General features: G+C 46.6%; 1 protein-coding gene across 3 annotated transcripts in view; it reads left to right on the top strand.

Moving 5' to 3' along the window:
- The window catches only part of LOC138488301 (aldehyde dehydrogenase family 3 member A2-like), an 822,258-nt gene that overhangs the window by 519,628 nt on the left and 287,410 nt on the right, over positions 1-15,220 (top strand). For all 3 annotated transcript variants that reach the window (XM_069615183.1, XM_069615182.1, XM_069615184.1), the window contains exon 6: positions 4,972-5,089. In XM_069615183.1, the coding sequence (XP_069471284.1) occupies positions 4,972-5,089 (118 nt within the window). The remainder of the gene's footprint in view (positions 1-4,971; positions 5,090-15,220) is intronic.

Raw genomic sequence — 15,220 nt, 5'->3', positions numbered from 1 at the left:
GTGTTGGGTGCGCCCCCCGGTGCACCACGATACTGTGACAAACCAAGTGACGACTACGAAATCGTCGTGGTGGACAGAATCTCTGCAGCCGAACGCATCCCCACCGGATGAGGTGGTGTTGTTCCATTCCATGGTCGCCAAAGCTTCCAAACGTTTCCAGCTCATGCCTGAGGAGACCAAGAAGGAGGGTTTCCTGTACCAGAGGTGCGAGGCAAAAATGAAGACCATGGCGGTAACCCTGCTGGATGACGTGTGGTAGGAGGGCTTGGCTCTCTTGAAGAACCCCTGCACAGCCCCGGTCAAGCAGGATAGGCTGGAGAAAAAGTACCGGGTGATGGAGTGCGCACCGAAGTGCCTATGGTCGCAACCATCGCCGGGCTCTGTTATCTACACCGCAGCGTCGACCATCTAGCTGGGCCCGATTCTGGAGTTCCTTCCCAACAACTTCCAGGAGGGAGAGGTGGCTTCGGGCCATGCCATCACGGTGGCACTGGATATCACCGACACAGGTTTCCGGCAGATGGGGAATGGTGTCTGCCTCTATCATCAAGGCTGGCTGAGGGCCACAAATTTCCGCTAGGAGGTCCAGGGGAGGGAGGGAGGGTGCTGAACATGCCTTTCGATGGGGATCACCATTTTGGGAAGGTTTTCCTCAAAACCCTGCAGACCATCAAGGCGGATACAGAGACGGCCCGTGCCCTGGGCACGCTCCAGCAACCCTGCTCTTCCTTTCGCTCCCTCGGCGGAAAGTCAAGCAGATCGCCAAAGGGTTTCTCCTCGTACCACTAGTCCTCCAGGTCCACGAATCAGGAGGCCTACAGAGGCCGTTCCAAGGCCTATGGTGGAGGTAATCAGTGCTGCCGTCGACCTCAAGGCAAGGCGCCTAAGCAGGACTGAATCGGCCAGGACGTCTGGCCTACACCCATGCACCCCGGTGGGAGGCCAGATGACAGGATTCGTCAGCGAGTGGAAGATGATCTCCAACGACAAATGGGTGCTGGACGCTCTGGTCCACGGACATACCCTGGAGTTTCAGCACAGGTGTCCGCGGATCCCTCCGTTGGCCTGGCAGGAGCAGCACATCGCTCAACTCTTGGAGGAAGTACAGGCCATGCGGCGAAAAGGGGCGATAGAGCTGGTTCCATGACGACTCTGGGGCTCCAGAGTTTACTCCATATACTTTAGTCAAAAAGAAGACTGGAGGCCCATTCTGGACCTGCGACGTCTCAACAAATACCTAAAGTCCCAAAAATTCAGGATGGTCACGTTGCAGCTGTCGCTGGACCTGGAGGATGGCTACTTCCACTTCCCCATTCACAAAAAGCACCAAAGTTCCTACGCTTCGTGGTGCAGGGATGGCACTACCAGTTCAAGGCCCTCCCCTTCAGCCTGCGGTCGGCCCCCAGGGTGTTCACAAAGTGCCTGGCACCGGTGGCGGGCCATCTGCATCTATGGGGGGATACACGTGTACCTGTGCCTGGACGACTGGCTCATTCGGGCCAGTTTGCAAGAGTTGGCTGTCTGACACACGGAGACGATCGTCCAGCTGCTGATGGATCTGGGATTCTCCATCAATTATACCAAGTGCTGCTTGACACCATTGCAGAAAGCACTGTTCCTAGGAGCGAGACTAATAGTCTCTTGCCTAGCGTCGCCCTCGGATGAAAGGGTAGCAGACATTCTGGGTAAGGTGCAACGACTGTTGTCACTGAACACTGCCATGTCGCAGACCATAAAGTCACTTCTCGGCATGCCATCTTGCATCTACCTTATCCAGCTCAGGTTATGGTTGCAGCCTCTTCAGGAGTTCCTAGACACTGGTTGGATTCAGGTGTCCGGAAGTTTTGGGGACAAGATCCTGCACGACGAAGAGTTCAGTTGGGCGATTTGTGGGGTGTAGACTGTCGCCTGGGGCACAGGGTTCCTGAGCACCCTGTACCAGGAGACGGTCAACGCAGATGCTTCCCTGGTAGGCTGGGGAGCCCACATTGGACACCTGCACACCAGAGGCCTGTGGCAGCCGGAGGAGCAGGATCTTCACATCAATCGCCTGGAGCAGAGGGCAGTGTTCTGGGACCTAAAGTCTTTCCTTCCGTCTCTGAAGGGCAAGGTGGTGAGGATCTTCACGTACAACACAACCACGTTGTTCCACATCAGGAAGCAGGGGGGCACCCTATCCCCCGCGCTCTCCAAAGAGGCACAGGACTTGTGGCACTGGGCTGTCGGACCAGAGATGTTCCTTGTCCCCTTTCGCCTGGCTGGAGTCAATAACCACATCGCCGACTCCCTCAGCAGGGAGTTGCACTCCTGCCATGAGTGGCAACTTCGGCAGGACCAGGTGGACCGCCTCTTCATCAAGTGGGGCAGGCCAAAGATCGATCTGTTTGCGACGGCGGCATACTCCAAATGCCGGAAGTTTGCCAGCGGGTTCCACCAACTGGGGAGCATGGGGGACGCGTTCTCCTTCCCATGGGAAGGCCTGTTTCTGTATGCATCCCCACCCCCATTGCCTCTCCTGATGCGAATCATCAATCAACTCAAACCGTGCCGATGCAGGATGATACTTGTTGCCACTGTGCAGATTTGGTACCCGGGCCTTCTCAGCCGGTCAGTGTCGATCAAGCTGCCGGTGGTCGTGGTTCTGCTCACCAGAGGAGGTTGTCCAACCCTGCATCACGACCCAGGATCGCGGTCCTTGCAAAGGCCAGAGCGCCATCGACTCTTAAGTGTTATGGCCACAAGCGAAAGCATTTCGCTACATGGTGCCGGTCACAGAAGATCACCCCTCAGAGGGTCACAGCCCCACAGATTCTTCCATACTTGTTGTACTTGGCCAAGGTGGGACTGGCACACGCCTCTATCAAGGTGCATCTGGCGGGCTATCTCCCGCTACACCAGGTCTCCAGGAAGATCTTCTCTTTGGTCCCACCGTCTCGTCAAGGAGTTGCTCAAAGTACCGTTTCCATCTTTCCCGCTGGTGAACTCAATGTGATGCTGATGAGGCTCATGGGGGGGGGGGCTCTCAAATATCCAGGCCCGATCCTGCAAACAGCCTTATCTGACTTTCCCTCTTTTATGCTGAAGATTCAGACGGAATTCCACCTCAACAAACCTTTGGTGTTACCAATGTTTTTTCCGAAGCCTTCGTCACCGGCTGAAAGGGTCTTGCACTCGCTGGGCATTGCTCATACCCTGAAGTTCTACGCGGCACGCACAATGAGTTTTCAGAAGACGTCTCGACTGTTTGTGAACTTTAGTCCTATGAACCATGGGAAGTCTTTCTCCAAGGCTTCCATCTCCAGGTGGCTCTCCGGCTGCATCATGCACTGTCAACGGATGGTGAAACAACCGCTGCCTGGCCATTCGAGAGCCCGCTCCACCAGAGCATTAGCTGCAATAGCGGCATTCATGTCTGGTGTTCCCCGGCAGGACATCTGCAGGGCTGCCACAAGAAGGTCCACACACACCGTCACGAGATTCTTCTGCATCAACAGGGATTCCAGGGCGGAGTCCAGAGTCGGCCAAGTAGTGCTGCCCAACCCGTTCGCTTGAGGTGAGCCTGTTCCAGAGGTAAGGGTGATTGCTTCTGTTGAGCCTTGCCACCTCCCGTGGTTGTGTAATGTACTCCTATCTATGAGCATGTGAATCCATGCAGACCTCATGCTGGAGAAGGAACAAGTTATCTACCCTATGGATTCATGTGGAAACTGTTTATTGTACAGGAAATGTGCACTTGATAGAACCACTCATGACTTGTTATTTATGATGTCAATGTATGCTAATACATCTGAACACCAATTTGTAGTACAATGGAGAACTGAAGTCTGGAGCATTCTTAATGCAGCTGACATTTCGTTAGACTCACTAATCACCAACCCAGATAAGGCTAAAAAGAAATTGGGTGAAATGGATTGGATTAAAACGTACCAACAATGTAAGACATATAAGAGCTTTCAGCTAGACTATTTACCTTTTAAAAAAGTCTGCTGTATTACCAGCTTACTTGATTAAATCTCCAGATCTGATCCATAGATTTTATGCGATTTCGATTTCACTTATGACCGACTAGAAAACTGTTGTTCAGGAGAAAGAATTCAATGGTAAATGATAATAAATGCCGATTTTTGTCGAACATTGAGACAATTGAGCATTTTATGACAGAATGCCCAGAATTACTGGATATGCGGATTCGGTATTTTTTTTTTTATAAAACATTGGCTATTTTCTTTTGACACAAGAGTCCTTGTGGACTAATTTGTATTTTACAGAATCCCAATCAGTAAGATTCTCAATTGTGAGGTTTTCTCAATTTTTTAAATTGGATGTAGTTTGATTTGATTTTGGAAATGTATTGAGCTTCAAGAAGCCAAGTGGAATTGGAAATTAGTGATGAAGAGAAAACTGTAAATGTGGTGAAATTATGTATATGCAATTTAGAATTTTATTATGTATTATAGAATATGAAGATTTTATAAAGGTGAAAGGTTTGGTTTTTCAAGTGTAACACCTATAAATAATCAAATAAAATAAAATAAAAATACTCCTATGTATGAGCATGTGAATCCATGCCAGACCCCATGCTGGAGAAGGAACAAGTTACCTACCTGTAACTGTTGTTCTCCAGCATGGGTCTAGCATGGATTCACATGCAAACCATCCCTCCCGCCTCTCTGCGGCTCTTCTTGGTCATACTGCCACTTTCCAAATCCAAAGACGGCTGCCAGAGGCGGGGTTTAGGGAGAGGGCTGTCATTGGCTGGGGGCAGTATGACCCAGAGTACAGTGATTGGTTCAAAGCAGAAATACAGTTTGTAAGTGGAAGTGAACCGTTTTTTCTTTTACTGAGGATTCACAGCTTGACAACTGAGAATATTCATTAGCATGTGAATCCATGCTGGAGAACAATAGTAACTTGTTCATTGCTCGGCGAGGAATTTACTTATCACATATCTGTTCTCAATTTTTTCAAAAGGCGGATAACTTGGGGGAAGTACGCAAACTGTGGACAGACCTGCATTGCTCCAGACTACATCCTTTGTGATCCGTCCTTGCAGGGTAGAATAGTGGAGAAGATTAAAGAAACGTTAAAGGTACGTTTTTATTTTTTGTGTTTTACAATTATATTTACACCTATGCATTCACCTCGTGCATAATGTCAATAAACTATTTAACACTTATACATACAATAAACTCCTGATCTTTCCCTGAAATGAATCTCTTGGTAACACATAGATCTACAAAGTTTGGGCAGGCAAGCATAGCCGAAAGTAACACAACGTTTTACCCTAAATCGTTCCATGTGCTTAGATGAGTAGCTGCTTTACAGCTCATGTCTTTAGAACGCGGGTTGTTATTTTTCAGATTGTCCTGCTGTGAAAGTGGTTTCTCTTTTATGCTTAGTTAGTGGTTTTTGGCACCTGGATTCATTCTGTTTGGGGATTTTACTAATGAACAGCTGAAAGGTGTATATAGAAATGACCTAGGAAACAAGTAGACGTTTCAAAGCTTAAAACACTGAACATTTAATGCATGCACAATAAAATGTCATGTTGGTTGCTTGTATGGGCCTCTGTCAAAAGAGGAAAGGTGATTTGGGAAGAAGGGTAAGTGATGGGGAACTAAATCATGGTCCTGGCTGTTTTTGTTCAACCCTGTGGACTAAATTGGTGAAACTCTGACCAGCGGTTTGGGATGTAGACATGAGCAAACATTTTTTTCCATTGCGTCTATGGAAAAAACAGAAATTTTGGGACCCCCCCCCCCCTAAAACGTTGCCCTCCCTTGATTAAACCTCAACAAACTTGCCAGAAGACTTCAGTGCGGGCCATATACTTATTGTGCAAAGTTTGGTGAGGATTCGTCCAAGGAGAGCGAAGTTATAAGCTGCCCAAAAAGTGCTCTTCCTATAGATTTAGCAACTTAACCATGACTACACGGCCGCTACTGCAGGCCGTGTAATACAAGGGAGGGGAAGAAAGGGGGTCCAGACATTAGGACATACAGTAGTAATAAGCATTACAATACCCCAGATCATAAATCACTAACACTAAACCTCTATGACATAGTATTAGGAAAATACAAATGTGCACCTAGTGTCATGATCTCTGCTTCCAAAAGGTCAGGGTTTTCCCAACTCCCTTGGAAGCAGATCCATAACCCAGGTTCCGAGTGCCAACCAGTCCCAATTGGGACCTTTTGGACCCAGTCCTGGCGCCAGTGGCACCAGGCTCATAAATATGCCCAGTCCCAGCGCTGGAAGCGCCGGGCTCATAATGCTTGGGTGGACTTACCTGCAGCAGACCATGCTGCTTACTTGCCTGCCAGTTGAGCCTCTGATCCCCTTCTGTTTGGAACTACTTTTCCTGTTGGGTGGGGCTGGAGCCACTCCCTAGATTCAGAACACTGGAACTCTTCTGGAAAGCAGGAACTCTTTTCTTACCTAGGCGTGGCTGTGGAAGGAGACACCGAAGCACTACAGGAGGCTATTTAAACCACACCCGGTGGATGAATCTTGCTTTGCGTTATTCTGCAACCTCTGCAGCAGAACGCTCATCGTGTCTTCTGCATCCGGTCCTGGGCCTAAGGAAAAAGGCTTACCATCCTGAATCCAGTCTTCAGCAACACCTATAAAGACAAGAAAGAACAGGTTAGCATTCCGGCATCTGAAAGGAAAAGGCTTACCTTCCTGAATCCAGTCTTCAGCAACACCTATAAAGACAAGAAAGAACAGGTTAGCATTCCGGCATCTGAAAGGCAAAGGCTTACCTACTCTTCGTGCGCTCCGGAGGTCTTCACCCTGCATTCCGGCATCTGAAAGACAAAAGCTTACCAACTCTTCGCACGCCCCGGAGGCCTTCGGCGCTGCATCCCGCATCTGAAAGACAAAAAAAGGTGCGTTTAAAGACATTGGGGAACTTTAATACTCACGTGCCATTACTCCTTTCCACATCTAATCCAGTGGGTATTCCGGCACCCTGCAGCCGCTCCGAACTCGTAACTGCAAAATAAAAAGACAGTTAGAGCGCATCGTGAAGCAGGCAACAAGCGCTTACTTGCGTGCTTCCAGGCGCTTCTATTCATCACACGGGCTCCATCTTCAACTCACTTCAGCCCGTCATCCGCCATCGCCGGAACCCTACAAAACAAGAGACATCATTACTAAAGACTTTAAAGACTTTTGAATAACTCGAAACGTACCGTTCGTGCAGTAAACGACGGACAGCAGTCCTCTGAAGTCAAGAGGCCTGTGCTACCTATCCAGTGAAGAAACTGGTTACAGCACCCTGCCCTGAGGCAGATGGAGAGCTCGGCATTCACTTACCTAAGGTGAGAGCATTAACCTTTGGGGATCTACAGGAGAGGAGAAGAGGAAAGAGATAGGGACACCCCAATAACCCCAGTTCATTAACCCCATATTTTCTATCTGCAGACATCTTACTCTACACGTCAGGCATACAGTGCACAGAGGTCCAGCCCAAAGAGCCAACCGGGTGCTACACATCACCTTTGAAGATACGGTAGTCGCCCAGTCAAGATCAGCGCCTCTGCGAGAATCAGGTGAGCGTTACACCTAGAAGGGCAAAAATAATTTAAAGATGCAGCCATTGTGCAACAAAAAGTAGGATACATGTAGTCTAACACTACCCATAAGTTACACTCCTAGAGAAAAATAGATAAAGTAATACTTTGAAAGGAAGATCATGTAATCTGGCATTTCATAGGCAAAAGTGTAATGCAGAATTTAAATATACAGATCAAATAGTTGGTACAGGCTAAAACTCACTGGACCCCAAAAGAGTACTGAAAAAATGTCCAGGTGTAGGTTCGTACCCCAAGTGTTTCAGCTCTGAAAAGTTCCCCATCTGAATCAATGGGACAGTCGGTGGGCATCAAGGCAGGTAAGTAGCAGTTTTAACGCATAGGGTGTGGAAAGGGAAGTAGCCGTCCACAGGCGATGCCAGAGGAGACCCTTAGGAAGAGTATCAGGTAAAGGTTCCAGAAAGGGATGCAACCATGCAAGATTCAGCTGCATTACCATTAAGAAAATGGTTTGAAGACCGCGGCTGAATTCTTTGGCCACAAGCAGGATCTAGAATAACCCAGCACTTGCGGTAGGTACTCGAGGCTGTTAACAGATGGTGGAACAATCCAGTGACTACATTTCTTTTTCTAGATGCGGTTTCAGGGTCCATTCAGCTAGAGACTTAAACATTGGACCAGCGACTATAAAGATGGTGAAAGAATAATCATCCTTCTTAGGAATGGGACCATCAAGGCAGAAGTGGAAGCAGCGTGCAAGAGGGGCAATAGATCCAATTAAGTTTTGGTGGCTCGACAAACCGGAAACGATCTCGCGAAGAAGAAAACCGTGATGGGCTCCCAGATGAGCAGACGAGGTAGGGCTTTGGGGTCCCAAAACCCTTCCAAGCAATGGCAGCTTCCAACATCCAGGTCGGAGACCCAGGGTATAAAAAAGGGAATCGGTGATAAAACTGCCAAGAAAACAGTCCCAGAACGGAATTCCCAGTCCAGCCAAAAAGAGGGTACTGAGTGAAAGAGTAAGACAGCCCAGGAAGGACATGCAGCCACAAATCTGAACCTGACACCAGCAAAGGCAATATGGCCAAATTGTGTCTAAAACAAATCAGCAGAAGTTCTTGATGACAACATCCTCCAGTAGGTAAGTAAACCTGCTGTCTTCAGTGGACATCCGGGCTGACCCAAGTCAGCCCATGAATCGCACCCCAGGGCTCCTATCAAAGTAGTTGTTGGCTAGCTAGTCAAGCTTGCAGCAAACCCACCAAACATACAGGTTACCTTCCACAGGATGTGAAATGACCAGCCGAGTGCCATGAACTAGTCTAGAAAAGTACAAGGGCTGGTCTCAAAGTTAGCCCATGCGTATACGCTGGCTATTTCAGGCATGCCTATCGGTTTTCGTGAACAAAGAAAGCCTCCAAAAATAAAATGGCTGAGAGCAGGACAATGTTGTTCAAAAAGGCACTTTGGGCTACAACTACAGTAAATCGGTATGCACCCCGGGTGAAGGCAAAAATAAATGTCAGCTAAATTACAGTTGCCACTAACCCACTCCCTAAAACCCTTGTAGGGTCTAGCTTGGAATATACTATTGTAACAGCCTCTTTATAAATCTACCTGCTTCTACGCTCCGCCCTCTGCAACTAATCCAGAACAGGACTGCAAGACTTGTCCTTGGCCTCAAGCCCTGTGATCGTATCTCTCAGCTCTGAAATCTCTCCACTGGCTCCCAGTGGATGCAAGGATTCAATTCAAAACCCTCTGCATTGTCCACAAGGCTTTCTGGGGCCTGGGTCCAAAATACCTTCAGCTATCCCTCCGCAAGTAACTCCCCTCTCGAGCTCTTCGCTCCTCTACCTCCAACTCCCTCAGGGTCAGTCGTTTTTCAAAGAAACCAGCTTGGGGTAGATCTGTCTTCGGCTGGGGCCTCCCTCTGGAACAGCCTCCCTGCCACTCTAAAACTTGAGGAGAACCATCTCCTGTTCCGGAAGCACCTCGAGACCTTCCTCTTTTCTTCTGCTTTGCTCCCCCTCTTCCCTGCTGATCTGTTCTCTCTTGGCACTGTGCACCTGGCCCCCCTCTGTCCTTCGGGCCCAGGTACCTGCTCACCCTGCCGCCCTCCTGCACTGCCTCTGGGCCACCCCTTGCACTGGGGTCTGTATCTGTACCCATACAGCCCCCCCTTTTTCTTCCTGCACTTATCAGACCTACCCTGTCTGCTGCCTTAAACCTAGCACTTGCAAATTGCTGGCTGCATTACCACTGTTTATTGCCTTTATTATTTATTTATTGTGATTTATCTGATTCTCCTCTGCTTCGCACTTTCCACTTCTCCCCCATTCCATGCACTTTTCCCCTCCCCCATTCCATGCACTTTTCCCCTCCCCCTCTCCCATGCACATGCGCGTTCTCAATGTCACTGGGCCTAGTAAGATTGATGTTTTGTTCTCCCCTGTTCCCCTCCCCTCCCTTGCCTTGTCGCGCTCGGAAACACTTGTGTATGAGCGCGTTAGAAATAAAATATCAATCAACAAAAAAAATCACCATAGGCCCAAAATGGGGTGGCTTAAAAAGTGTCAGTCCTCCCCCCAGCAGCCATATGGGCAACCATGAGATCATATTTAAAAGGGTTGCAGTAGCAGCAGGACTTCAGTAGAAGTCCTTCTAGCCACATAAATAGGCGTCAAAAATGAGGGGGAAAAAAGCAAAAAGTTAAGGGGTCCCTAATAGGAGCAACCAAACTGACAAATCTTTGGTGTATGCTGTTGCTAATTGCTCTTGCATTCATAGGTATCATGGGTCATATTACAGAAACTTTGCACCAGTGCAATTTTTCATACCATCAGCACCGGGAAAATTGCCCTAGTTCAAGCAAGCATTTTCTTTCAATACACTTTTGCACCAGAGCAATATTTGCTCTAATGCTAATATGGAAATGTTTTGGCAATAGTGCAAACATTGCCCTGTACAATAATACATTGAACGATTTCAGGCGAGAGGATGAGAAACAAGAGAGATTGTACGAGCAATGAAAGATGCAATTGAGGGTGGGTTAGCAAGAAAAGGCATGTTATTTGTTATTTGTGTAGCGCCTACTGCCACTGCTGTGGCTTCGAAGCGCAGTGTTGGAAGGCCCTTTGGCAGACCGTAATCTGTACAACGATGAAAATAAAAAGAGCATTAGTTTGCATGTGAATAGTCATTGGAATTAGGTGAATATTCAAGGACTAGCAGAGTTGACTAGTTTAAAACATTATACAAATCACAAAGAGCATTGTGTTCAAGCGCAGAGATGATTGCTATGTTAGTGACTGTGATGGCTGTACTGAATTTTTCATAGGACTGCGCTCGATTTTATGGGTTTCAGCGCAAGGGGGGGTGGGTATTATAGTCTATCAAACCCTAGGGCAACTGTCTACAGTTGAGGGCTCTGCTATACATTACATGCAGAACACATGGACACAAAATAACAAACATTCACATGCAAATGTCATGCACAATCGTTGATAGGTCAAAGATACATTCAACACATGTCCTCTTCTATGTACCATTGGGTTATTGAGAAATGCCTATTCCTTGTTTTCTAGCTACTTCTATCATGTAGATATTCAAAGTTTGTTTTGTGTAGGGCCTTCAGTGTTATTTTTAATCACTCTTCTAAGATTAAATGCCTCAAATGTGTATTCAAATGAGCTCCTGTTGTAATTAAAATAAGGCACATTTTCCTTGCACTTCAGTCCTGTTAAAAACAAGTACTAGCAAAAGCAAAGTTTTTGACTTTTGTATCAGTATTATATAATGTAAGTGGTCTTGTATAATGCCCGTCTGCCACTATTGGTGGCCTCACTGCCTTGCCTATGAAAGAAAAAAGGGGCCGGGGCTCATCGGTATGAGAAGGAAGGGTTGAGAGCAGGATGGTGAATAAGCAGCTGAGGGCGATAAGGACATTTAGCAGATGCATTCACCGAGCTTGGTTTAGGAGATGTTTAATGCTGAACAACGTAACAATTGGAAATGTGATGTAAGGTTATTGGGTTAATTGATTTTGGTAATAAAAAACACTGATAAAACTACCTTTAGCATACTCGATCAAGCTGCACCATGACGCTTTTATCCTGTACTGTATGTGGTCCTTTGCAGACCGCATGTTCTTCGTGTTAATCTGTCCTCAGCTAACTTGACAAACTGTACTGTGTGGTTGCTAGTGCTAACCGACCCATAGCAACTTAGACAAGTTGCACTGTGCTGCTTTTATCTTATATTGTATTGCAGATAGTGCCAATATCCTATACTGTACTGCTGATAGTGCTAACTGGTCCATAGTATGCGTAGGTAAGCTGTTCAGTGCTCCCTTAGTCATGTACTCCTTTCCAACCACTAGATTACCCAACCCTTGTATTGTCAGGACCTTACTTGCACTAGCTATAATAGTCACACTAGCCCCTACAAACCTAGCCAACACCCTGTCACAGAACACATCCTCCTTTATCAGGATGTCACCCCTTCATAAGTCCAGGATCACGCTCACTATGAGCTCAGCATTACCTCATGCAGAGTCTATCAAACCTACTACATTCTTGCCACCATGCCTACGAGACTCTACCAATCCTATTCAGAAGACTAAAACATCTTTCAATCACTTCTGCCCAATCTCCCCCGCTCAATGGGATTCAGATTTATGCTACTAGGCCCACTCCCAACAACCTTGTTCCACCAGCCTTAGAAACCTTAGGCTTGGATAAAGACTCAACATTGCCTCCCGTCTACCAACCAACATCAAAGACGACCCTTACCTTCCTCCTGAACCAAAAAAGAGAACCAAATTAAACTCTACGGTCAACACTAAATCCAACTACACCGGCCATCATTCTATCTCCTTGTTGCCTAGCAAACCTGACCCACCTTACATCAAAGGGGCACTGGTAAATGGTAGGTCTATAACAGCCCGCTCACTAGACATTGCAGATCTTATTGTCGCTAACCAATTAGATTTCCTTGCCGTAACGGAAACCAGGCTGCATGCTGCATCAGGCCCTACCTTGTCATTAGCATTACTCGACAACTACACCATAATTAGGTTAGACAGAGAAACCTCCCGAGGTGGAGGTTTATACTTTGTCATAACTACACTGGGACTCGGAGCATGCCAACAACTCTCCTTCCCTTCCAGAGAAATCCTCAGTCAAATTGCCACTTTCACCTTCACATACCATAACCTTACACCTCATATATCGGCCCCATGGTCCTATCTCGCCCTTTGAGGAAGATATCACTGCCCTACTCTTCTAACACTAAACCTAATTTGCAGATCATAATACTAGGAGATTTCAACCTAGGTCTCAATGACCTCAATGGCAACAACGCCCTAACCTTGGCTAATACCATCACAGAATTGAAGTTTCACACACTGTATCATCCTCCCTACCCACAATAAAGGAAGGACGTTAGACTGGCTTGCTGGCCTTAATTGTGATAGTAAAATTATCACTAATGAACAATGTGCCTGGACTGACCATCAGGTAATCTCATTCACCCTACCTGTCGAGTCTCAAGCCACTATGAACCCCTTAGCCCCCCCATTTCTGACTAGAAAAAAGTGTAAGATAACTGTGGATCCTCTACTATTATTACTCCATCCTGTTACCAACCTCGCTCTAGTTCAGACCCCACAGTGCTTGTTGAACTCTACAATAGTACTATCAAAATAGCCATCGATTTTAAAAATGTGTAAAGAGAAACCCCAGACACAACTGAACTCTTGGTTTACCCCTAATCTCAAAGCCCTACGTAATGAGAAAAGAAGGGCAGAAACCCTTTTGAAGACTAACCCGTCGGATGATGAGGAAAAACTAGCTCGAATATCTAAAAAATTTAAGAAGGAGATACTCCAAACTAAAAGACACTTTAAATGACGGGGATCAATAAAGCAAGCTCTAACACCAGAGAACTATTCAACATTCTAAAAGAGCTAGAGTCACCTACTCCCCAATCAGAAACCTGCATTAATGACGAGACTTGGTGTACCAATATCCAAACTGCACTAGCTAACAAAATGGCACTTCTACAAAAGAAAATAGAAAATAAACGGAACATAGCCACGGACTTGCCTGTACCAAATTCTCACTCAACTCCGGAGAAATCCTGCAACCACTTCAAATTCGCCCCGGTCTCCATCAAGGAAGTAACAGCAATCATATCCTCACTTAAACCACCAAGATGCCAGGGTGACCCTTGGCAGCACCAATTATCAAAGAGGCCGCCAGAGAATTAGCGCCTTTCATCACTTCCCTCATAAATTCTTCATTTGACTCATGCTCTGTCCCCGCTAACCTAAAAGACGCGTGGGTCCTTCCGCTTCTAAAAAAACACCTAATCTCGATCCCAACATACTCACCAATTACAGACCCATTATCACTGTCCCCTTCCTTCTTAAAATACTTGATAGAACTGCCTACCTCCAGGTACAGACTTACCTAGAAACTAATAATCTCCTTGGTCTGCGACAATCTGGTTTCAGACCCAAACACGGAACAGAATCAGCCTTAATTGAGTTAAAAATGAAATGGACAAACTAAAAGACATTGGGAAATTGTCTCTCCTCCTCCTTGTAGATCTCTCGGACACTTTCGTCCTCTTTGATCACAAGGTCCTCTGCAACCATCTGACCTCTGCTGCACACTTCTCCAATGAAGCCACGGCCTGGCTACAGTAATTCCTGGATAATTGTACTAGAAGAGTCTTTTCACCTACCGCTTCCGCCGAACCCATACCCACCACCTGTGGAGTTCCGCAAGGGTCCTGTGTCTCGCCAACTTTATAGAATATATTCACTAAGCCCCTCGTTGATGATCTTGATAATCTGGGTGTCACCTACACCAACTATGCAGATGACACTCAGATTCACATATCCATCACTTGCGACTACGAAACCGACTCTACCCTCCTTAATAAAATATATCTGATTATCCAGGCATGGATAGCCACCCATGGCCTCTGTCTGAAAGATTAGAAGACGGAGCTTCTCGTCATATCATCAGTAAGACTAAATTATAATCCGTTTTATATTGTTGTCGTCGATATTAAAAGATTTAAAGTTTCCAGTGAGGTGAAAACCTTGGGCTTCTACCTCGACTCAGCACTAAACCTAAAGAGACGGGTCCATGCCACATCATCAGCCACATCAAACACTTGTTAATTAACGCTTGCAAGGTCTTCCTGTACCACACTGGCTAGAGCTGTAATCCTAGCAGAATTGGACTACTGCAAAGCCTTATATCTAGGCTCCAGTAATTACAACATAACCAAACTTCAAACCCTACAGAATAACGTGTTAAGAACAATGTTGAACATTCCCAGAACTCAGCACATCTCAGCTATTGGACGCAGTACAAATTGGCTTGCTGTCAAAGATGCATTTAACTTCAAATCCCTAACTCTCCCGCATAAATGTCTAGCTAATTCTGCCCCTAAATATCTAGCTGACAAATTTACCAAAAACATATCAGAACGCCCCACAAGAACTATACACTCACACTGCCTGAATATACATAGATATAAACTTCAGAAAGCAGGTGGAAGCAGCTTTCCAGTGATGGCCGCTAAACTTTGGAATTCATTACTTTCCAACCTTAGAGCAGAACCTTCCTTCTATAGTTTCAGGAAGAACACAAAGTCCTGGCTCC

The sequence above is a fragment of the Ambystoma mexicanum genome, chromosome 9, assembly GCF_040938575.1.
Source record: "Ambystoma mexicanum isolate Mex_15411 chromosome 9, UKY_AmexF1_1, whole genome shotgun sequence".
Lineage (NCBI taxonomy): Eukaryota > Metazoa > Chordata > Amphibia > Caudata > Ambystomatidae > Ambystoma > Ambystoma mexicanum.
Note: the sequence above shows the minus strand (reverse complement) of the source record. Positions and strands in the feature narration are given on the sequence as shown.